Here is a 9,615-nt window from a genome sequence, read left to right as displayed (position 1 = left end):
TAAGAAGCAGATATGAATATCCAGCTATTTTCCCTTTAACCAGGCATAAAAGAATTTGCAAAAATGTAAAACACTCTTTCCATTAAATATTTTTTGTTTTGGATTATATAATTATTTTTCATAAAATATGTTATTTATGTTCCCTGCTATTTATTGCTATGTTAAATGAAGTCATCAGTAGTTTTTTGTCTCAGTTTTAATTTCCAAAACAGTAAATATTGATGAATATAATCCACATTTTAGAAAGTTCTTTAGGGGCCTCAATTACTTTTAAGAGTGTAAAGAAGTCCCGACACCAAATTGTTTCAGAATGCTATAGTAGAGAATTAGATCAGAGGTGAGAAAAATTAAATTCTACCATTTGTGGTCAAGTAACCTCCGAAGCTGTGGTGCTAAGAAGGTATATTGTTCTTTCTGGAAAAAAATCCTTAGAAGAGCAGTAGCAATTAACTAGGGGTTGCAGGAGTAGGTGGTCATTGTTGGGATAACTAAATGTTAATAACACTGCATACAGCAAGGTGTATATCTAAAATAATTGCAATACTGCCATCTAGTGTATCATAATGAAAATATTTTAATATTTATTTTTTTCATTCAATTTATGATGATTGCTTCAGAACTGAATGACCATAGGGACTTATTTGAATAGTACGCCCTGTATTTTTTATTTGTATTTCACCAAGCATGTACCTTTAAATATTTTAAATGTCTTCTCTCATTTCTTTCTATATTTAATCTCTTTTTTCTTTTTTCTTCTTAGGGTTAGAATAACTGGACAGGGTAGGATTCCCCTCTAGTTATATCCCATTCTAATCTTGTGTTCCTGTCATGACACAGTGTAGGATGATTTAAACACTGTTTTAGGGGGACTGAATAAGTAACTTTACGTACCATGATTTTTTTTTCTTTTTTTTTTTTTTTTACGTACCACGATTTTGCCTAACTCCTCTCTCCACAAGAATTAAAAACAATAAAAAAAAAGGCTGTTAAATTTGCCTCCAATTTTTTTTTTTTTTTTTACTTTTTAAAGTTTTTACTTTAATTTTAGTTAACATACAGTGTTATGTTAGTTTCAGGATCAATTTTAGATGCGCAGAAAGGTTGCAAAAGATAGTACAGAGCATTCCCATGTCCCCCCTCACCCACTTTCCCCTATTGCCAGCATTCCACATTACTATGGTGCATAGGCTGAGTGCCTGGCATGATGGAGGAAAATCCCACTTCAAGGCACATGGCTGTGAAATTTCAGAAATAGAAGCTTGGGAAGCAGTGAAAGTGGGCTGGGGCACAAAGCAAGTTATAAATAAAAGATTAAGACTTGGATTGTCATCAAGCTTCTCAAGAGCCAAACCAGAAACCAGAATGCCATGAACCAATACCTTTAAAATTCTCAGTGAAAATGACTTCCATCATAGAATCCCAGAGTAGTCAAACTGCATATCAAGCATGACATTAGAATAAAGACAATCCTAGAACCACAGAGTTTCCAAAAAGTTACTTTCCGTGCCCCCTTTATCAGAAAGTTAGTCAAGGATTTGCTTCTCTAAAAGGGAGAGACAAAGGGGAAGAAAGCACAAAAGAGAGGGGATATAGGGTGCAGATTAAGTGACTCTGTGCTGGTCTAAAAAACAAACTGCAAAAAAAAAACAAAAAAAACAAACAGTGCAGAATGAGCAGGGAAACAGAGGTGTTTGGAAGCCAGAGAGTTAGAATTCTATTGGACTGTTTGGGGATGAATTAGTGATAGGTATACTGAAAATTCAATACAAAAACCAGACAGTTGATTAACCCAGAGAAAATAAAAGGTTGCATGTAAGCATGGACTACTATTACACGGCTCAGTGTTGACCATATATAATCACAGTAATGTAAATATCGAGTATTTATTTAAACAAAAAAGGGAATCTCATCCTGTTGCGGGATGAGGAGAGAGAGCAAGAGGGAGGGAGACAGAAAGAGTGAGTTAGATCTTCTACCTCTATATCCAGAATTTAATAGTTATTACCTAAAACTGAAAGCAAATTAAGAAGCGGTAATCTCAGGTTATTTTTTAAATAACGTGGGAGAAAATTCCAGAAGAAACAGTTGCAAATGGTTATCTCTAAGGAGTGGGGATTAAGAATTGGGAGGAATTGATTAAGGGAAAATTCTAGTAAGATTATGTGTCTTTTAAAAACAATGTCCACATATTTTATTAAAATGGATAAGATTAGATGAATGGGTGTCCTGTCAAAGCACCCAGGCTGGTCCAGCTCTGTTAAGAATCTGCAAGTGCCCAGAGAAGAAAGCGGAAATGCTTGCCTTTACAAAGTGTCTTGGATTCATATCAAGGCCATGGCCAGTCAAGTGTGATCATTTAATCTGGCTCCCTTCTTGTTTGCATACACATTTGTATTCCAGACTTTGGTCAGGGTGAGTCCACTGACTGTTTGCACAATTTCTTGGACTCCATTAACTAAAGGGCACACAGCTCCTGTTTGGCTGAATGGTCTAGCTGGCCATCTTCTGAAAGCATGGCTTTCCCAGAAGGATTTGGATGGGGGGCGTCCACTGCAGCTTATCAAGTGGACGGTAGGAGAAGCTCCTTCGCCTTTGCTAGGGCTGGGATGGAAATGACCTTTTTGGGTCCTCTGTGCCAAGAAAGAGGGTGAGGGTGAGGAAGCCAAAGGAAAAGAAGGAAAAAGGGATAAATGAGCCCATAACTGTATCAATGAGACTGTCACTTTTCACACAGAAGAAGCTCACCTTCCCTTGTCCCTTTCCTTACGCAGGGGTGGTGGTAGTGAGCGGTGGACCACCAAGCTGCACCTATAATTTCAGTTTGTTCAAGTTCATCTGAGACATCAGTTTACATTGGACTAGCTGCCTTTGTTGTTGGTTTCTTGAACACATTTGTCCCAATTCCCCCAACAAAAAAGATAATTTCCCCTACTGGCTGGAAAAATATTGGGTAAATTTCTTCAAAGAATCCAGGAGACTTGACTGGAGGATGTTCCTCTCTAGGGCACGGTGTCCTGTTCTATTTCTGGTGGCCACAAAGCAGAGCCTAATCTCATGTGCTGCCCCATCTCCTGGGCAGCTGAGGAGTACAAGGAACAGCTGCAAGATGGGAGGGAATGGAGCTGGAGGGCTGAGTCTGGTCTCCATCCTACCACACACGAGCATGAGCATGTGAGTGCATCATCTTTCCCGAGTCTCAGCTTCCTCTTCTACAAAATAGGAAGATTAGGCTAGTTTTCCCAAAACCTATGTATTTTCCACTTAAGGAATTAAGGGTTGTTTGTGCCTATCATGGGAACAATACGTATTTGGTCAAATACACGTGGGAAACCCTGGCTTAAACAAAGCTTAGAGAGTTTCCTGCAGTAGTTTCCTAGAGCAGCTGCAGCAAATCATCAAGAACTGAGAGGTTCCTTTCCTCACTGTTCTGGGGGCCAGAACAAGTCACTGGACTCCCTAGACCTGGGGTCCATCTAAACTCTTTACTAGTTCTGTGTGACTTTGAGCAAGTTATTCAACCTCTCTGTACTTCCTTATCTGCAAAATGGGGATAATTATGGTATTTATATTATAGTTGCCGTGAGGCTTAAATAAGATGATGTGTATCAAATGCTTGGTGCTTAGCAAGTGCTCAATGCATGGTCTTTATATAGGGATAGTCACAAAAGATTTCTGAGGATGACTCTGTAGGACTCAGCGGTTAACTTGGCATAAATCTGCAGTCAGTTATATAAGACAATATTGTGGATTTCAGATACCCATTTCCAGGTCCTGTTCACTCTGGACTCAGGAATGACCTCATTGGTCCATTCTGAGCTCCTGTCTTCATGGGGTCTCCAGATTGCCGTACTTCTTCTGTCAGTTTATTTCATGCTTTTCTGCACCAGGCTTGCTGCAGCCTTATTTTAAGATTTTTATTTGTGGCCTCTAACCTGCTATTGTGCTGTTAACTCTATATCAGCAGCTTTGAAGTAGGGAGACTTGATCCAACACGACCTCTCTCTTTGTCAACTCAGAATTTTTTTATGTTTGCTGTTTTCCACCTAAGAGCCCTTACCTACCTTTTTGCTCTGGGTTTGAATCCTAGGTCACGCACTTACTGAGTGACCCCGGGCTAATAACTTAAGCCACAGTTCCCTTATTTCTAAAATTAGGAAAATGATGCTGCTCACTTTGTAGGTTTGTTCTGGGGATGACAGAAGTTAACACGTGTAACCAGAGTGGGTGAGTGCCTGACACAAAGTAACAGCAATGATAATACTATTATCGTTGTTCTTTCTCCTGGCTATATTCTCTTCTACTGAGTGACATTGTCCGCAGCACATAGTGGGAATGGTCATTTCTTCTTTGTTCTGCATGTTGGAATATATTCCCTCTTCACTCCTTCTGGACTGGTTCTACCAGCAGCTTCTGCGAGAGTTCCCATTTAGCTTCCCCTCCACTGTTGTGGAGATCACATACGGGGGATGTCAATGGCTATGTCCTTTGTCAAGTCAGTGTGGACTGGGATTTAAAAGCTGAGGTTGCCCTGTCACTTTGTGATTTTGAGAATCTTTGAACTTTAAGTTTGCCCTGGTCCTGAAAGTCTACAGAACCACTGGAAATCACATACATTCAGAACTGAGGACTAAACATGAATTGTATTTGGAAAAAAATAAATTTAACAGTTTGGTGATTTGTTATGAAGCATTACCATGTATATCTTTCCCCTGGTTTTCAAAGCACAGTTGTCTCTGTAGGTATCTTTGTTTTCACATATCCTGAGAATCCTGATAGATAACTAGCTCATCTCCCACCTCCCCACTGCACTGCACACCTATACCTCACCGCCCCCCCCCCCAGAAATGGGAGATATTTTGGCTCTGTTACTTGGAATAGAAGGCTCCTTAGGGTCTCTGCAGGTGGGGCTGATGGAAAGGGGCAGGGCAGGACTTTCTGATCACTGGACTTGCTAATATATTGATTACTTGGTTGCCAGTTTCACCAGACCCCAAGGTTCTTTCTTCTTCCTGTCCTTGTTTATATCCCTTTTGCCTCCACTCCAGCTACTTCTCCATTTATGGTTTTTAAGAAGAGTTTAATGAAATGTTTATTATATAAGAGTTGGCTGTGTGGTGCTTCGAGCCTTTTGGAGGAAAGCACAATATAAATCTAATAAATAAATAATAAACAAGTGATATAAGCAGGAGGAAAATTATGTGTTTTAGGTGAGTTGTAAAGAACGTTGTAAAAACTGTAAAATGTATTTGTTAGATGAAGAGGCAGGGAAAAAAATGCAGATAATTATCGCTTGTACAGGAGTGAGTCTTATACAATATTTTAAACTACAAAAACAATTCTCATGAGTTTTAACCCTTTGTGGAGCCACCTCTGCCTCTGTTTTCCGCTGGAGGGGATATGAAACAGAAAACAGCAGGTAGCTCAGTAGCATTTTGTTTATTTCCTCGGTTGGCCACGGAGGAGCTATGAAAATGACATTTAGGACCCAATTCTACAGCTCTTATGAGCTTATAACTCCCAGTGATTTCAGGGAAGGCTCTTAAGGGATGAACATGTTCTGCAAAATCCCACAAATCCTAAGCAAAGTCTAAACTACTCCATTAACACTTCCTGGTGGGATCTGAGTCTATGGTTCTTAGAGAAGCAAAGGCCTCAGTTTTATGAATGCCATTTTCAACCTTTGATGCTGCACTGGGTACCCATATAATGTTTGGATTTTGATTTAACTTTGACTTTGGCTTTGTGTTGGGAGAAAGTAGGGCTGGGCTCAAACTTTGGCCTTCTGTTTCCCTTTGGATGTCAAAGATGGAATCCTATAGCTAAGAAATGTGGAGTTATTTTTGCATTTATTTTATTTTATTATTTTTTTAAAGATTTTATTTATTTATTTAACAGAGATCACAAGCAGGCAAAGAGAGGAAGGGAAGCAGGCTCCCCACTGAGCAGAGAGCCCGACGCGATGCTGCGCTCCATCCCAAGACCTTGGCATCATGACCTGAGGTGAAGGCAGAGGCTTCAACCCACTGAGCCACCCAGCCACCCCTTATTTTTGCATTTAAAAAGTAGGAGAGTAAACAGCGTAGTTGCATTAGTTGGTTTTAGATCCCATTTCTGGTGATTTCTATTCAGGCTTAATCTTCTCTAGTCCCTTTTAAAAACTCATCTAATGTACACACCTGAGCTAGAGGCGCATTTCATCTACCTGCTTTAGATGTCAGCACAGGCTCTATATTTCATTAGCTCACTTCCTCCCATCCCAGTACTAACCAGGCCCGGCCCTGCCTAACTTCCAAGATCAGACAGGCTGGGGCGCCTTCAGGGTGGTGTGCCTGTAGACTCATTAGGTCACTTCCTGTTTGCTTTCTCCACTCAACAAATATGGCCTGTTTATCTTGTTTCTGCTTTCTGCTAAACCCCGTCCATTAAACATCCAAGTTTGGGATGACTGCCTGTAGAAATTTTCTAGAAGAGGGCTCACCAGGGATATCTATGCTTTGTCTGGAACACCTAGAAAAGAAGGAGAGAAAATAGACATTGAAGCATGGTTATTAATTTCTTGATACGTAAGGAGAAAGGAAAAACAGAGGGAATCATGTATTCATGAAATTTTTCATAGCTTAAAGGTTGATATGACAGAAACTACCTTTCTTTCCCCCAGGTTCAAATTTGTTGTCCACAATAGTCTTAATTATTGCCCCTGCCTTTAACTTTTATTTAAATTCCAACTAGCTAACATACAGTGTAATACTAGTTTCAGGTGTACAATATAGTGATTAAACACTTCAATACCGTATCCAGTGCTCATCACAAGCAAGCACACTCCTTAATCTTCATCCCTAATTTAATCTATCCCCCTTTTTTGATTGTACCATGAAATTTTGTAGGCATCATGGAAAGAGTATGGGCTTAGGAAGGAATGATATTCAAATATTCATCAACTCATTCAACACCCAAGGAGATACCAACTGTAAACAACGGGTATAGGCTAGACTGGCACTTGCGTTGACTAGTGAGAGTGGATACCAGCCATAAACAACTAGTATGGGACCGTTGAGACCATGAAGAATAGAGCTGTAGAAAACTGATATTGACTAGGATGGCATCCACATGGACCAATCAGAATGGATACCAGCTATAAACAAGCATGGGGACCACACTGACATGTACGGATTGAATTTCAGGCTTATGAGTGGGACACATCTGGAGTATATCGAGACTCTATTTGTGAACTACTGAAGAATTACATCAGTTAATGTCTCTAAGCCTTAGACTTCTCACCTAAAGAATTTCTTTTTTTTTTTTTTAAAGATTTATTTATTTACTTGAGAGAGCGAGCGAGCACATGTGTGTGTGCATACACACAAGTTGGGGAAGGTGTAGACGGAAAGAATCTTCAAGCAGACTCCCCTGCGAGCTCTGAGCTTAATGCAGGGCTGGAGCTCATGACACATGAGAATGACGAAGTGGAACAAAACCAGGATTTGGTCACTTAACTGACTGAGCCACTCAAGCACCCTTCACCTGTAGAATTTCCAATGCTTATCTCTTTTTTTGAACGTTCACTGGATGAATATGGGAGGAATTTTTCTAACTTTTATGCTTCTTTGGATCTGGGATGATTTCTCAACTTTTTCTTCCAGATTACTAATTTAGACTTTAGCTTTTTTCATTCTATTTTTCAACTCCAATGTTGGATATTTAATTGCGGCAATTACATTTTTAGGTTTTCAAATTATTCTTTGATTGTTTCACTTTTAGGAAGCTGTGTTTTGTTTTCTGATGGATTGTTTCACTTTTAGGAAGCTGTGTTTTGTTTTTGTTTTCAAATGTTTTTAAGAATGCTAGTTTAAAAAAGGGAGTTCTCTTTCTTGCTTTCTGTCTCTCTCTCTCTCGCTTGCTTTCCGTACCACTTTGAGATTTAGGGGTTATTTGCTTATTTGGGATCTTATCTTTCATGCTATTTGTTTTTGCCCAAAGTCTGGTGACCCTTGAGAGTCTGTTCATGTTTATGAATGAAAGAGTAGGTTGACAATTTTCATACGGTTTCACTCATATCTGGAATATAAGAAACAGTGCAGAGGATCATCAGGGAAGGGCGGGAAAACTGAATGGGAAGTCATCAGAGAGGGAGACAAACCATGAAAAACTCTTAACTATAGGAAACAAATTGAGGGCTGCTGGAGGGGAAATGGGTGAGGGGATAGGATACCTTGGTGGGGAGCATTAAGGAGGGCACATAATGTGATGGGCCACTGGGTCTTATGTAAGACTGATGAATTATTGAACTCTGTATCTGAAATTAATGATGTGCTATATGTTGGCTAATTGCATTTAAATAAAATATACAAACAAAAATTCAGCATCTGAGTTAGGTTGTTTTTTAAAGTTAAATAGTTCTATTTAACTGAAACAGGGCTGACTTTGTAAGAAGCAGTGTTCTGTATAAGTGAATGGGACCTATTGACAGTCAATCTTTTCATAAAAGACTATATATGAGGGGAAAGAGCCAAGATTTAGAGCTCAATAACTGCCAGATTTCAAGGATTTTAAGGAAGAATATTTTTGTTTGCTTTTTTTTTTAGGATTTTACATTTTTATTAGGTCATTTTTTTCAATTTTATTGAAATGTCATTGACATACAGTATAAATTCAAGGTGTGCAGCATAATGATTTGACTTACACATATTGGGAAATGATCACTACAGCAAGGCCAGTTAGCATCATCTCGTATAGGTATCCACCATCCCCTTAAAAAAGGTCTTTTCCTTACGATGAGAAATTTTAGGATCTCCTTCCTTAGCAACTTGCCAGTGCACCAAACAGCAGAGTTAGCTATAGTCATCATGTCGCCCATTGTGTTCCCAGTACTTACTTATCTCATAACTGGAAGTTTGTGCCTAGTGAGCTCCTTCCTCCAACCCCTCCCCACCTCCTGCCTCTGGTAACCACAGATCTGGTCTCTTTTTCTATGAGCTTTGTTTGTTTTAAGATTCCACATGAGTTCATACAGTGTTTGTCTTTCCCCGTCTAACTGTTTGCTTGTTACTTTTAGGTCTCTTGTCCCTACTCCTTTTCGAGTTCTTATTTGGCTTGAGTTTGTTCAACTTCTCTTGACCATTTCAGTACTGTTGATAAGGATCCTTCCTAGCACATCTCTCACTTTCATTAAGCATTTCTTAGGATTTCAACATAGGCGAAGGGAGTACCAACTGCTCTGTTTATGCGGGAGAAGAACCAACCAAGCCAGCAGTATGATAGATAATTCTTTAATTAATTATCTTCATGATCTCTCTGAGACCTGCTATGCTCTCCGCTTGGTTAAAATGGAGATTCCCCAGAGGATCTCCTCTTAATCCTTACCACCAGTCTTCAGTGTAAGTTTGTGTTTTAATGTTTGCTTTAGTTTCTCAGACCATTTAGACAATTCTGTTTTCTTTCTATTATCTGGAAATACTTTAGTAAATGTGGTATTCTATTGGGACAGGTTTTTTTTTTTTCTTTTGTTTTCAGCTCAGTTGTGAATTTTCTTATTTACTATCATTTCAGTGAAGTTGTAAGGGAGAGAAATTAAATATGTATACTCCATCCCCACCCGGAAGTTGAAGTCTGTTAACA

At 39.2% G+C, this 9,615-nt stretch overlaps 1 protein-coding gene across 1 annotated transcript in view; it reads left to right on the top strand.

The window, feature by feature from the left end:
• The first annotated feature begins 2,439 nt into the window (after positions 1–2,439).
• The window catches only part of LOC111149295 (cytosolic beta-glucosidase), a 112,115-nt gene continuing 104,939 nt past the window's right edge, over positions 2,440–9,615 (top strand). The window contains exon 1 of the mRNA XM_022506284.1: positions 2,440–2,571. Within this exon, the coding sequence (XP_022361992.1) occupies positions 2,514–2,571 (58 nt within the window). The 5' untranslated portion in view covers positions 2,440–2,513. The remainder of the gene's footprint in view (positions 2,572–9,615) is intronic.

This window comes from Enhydra lutris, unplaced genomic scaffold (assembly GCF_002288905.1).
Source record: "Enhydra lutris kenyoni isolate GAN:26980312 unplaced genomic scaffold, ASM228890v2 scaffoldscaffold21, whole genome shotgun sequence".
Taxonomy (NCBI): domain Eukaryota; kingdom Metazoa; phylum Chordata; class Mammalia; order Carnivora; family Mustelidae; genus Enhydra; species Enhydra lutris.
Note: the sequence above shows the minus strand (reverse complement) of the source record. Positions and strands in the feature narration are given on the sequence as shown.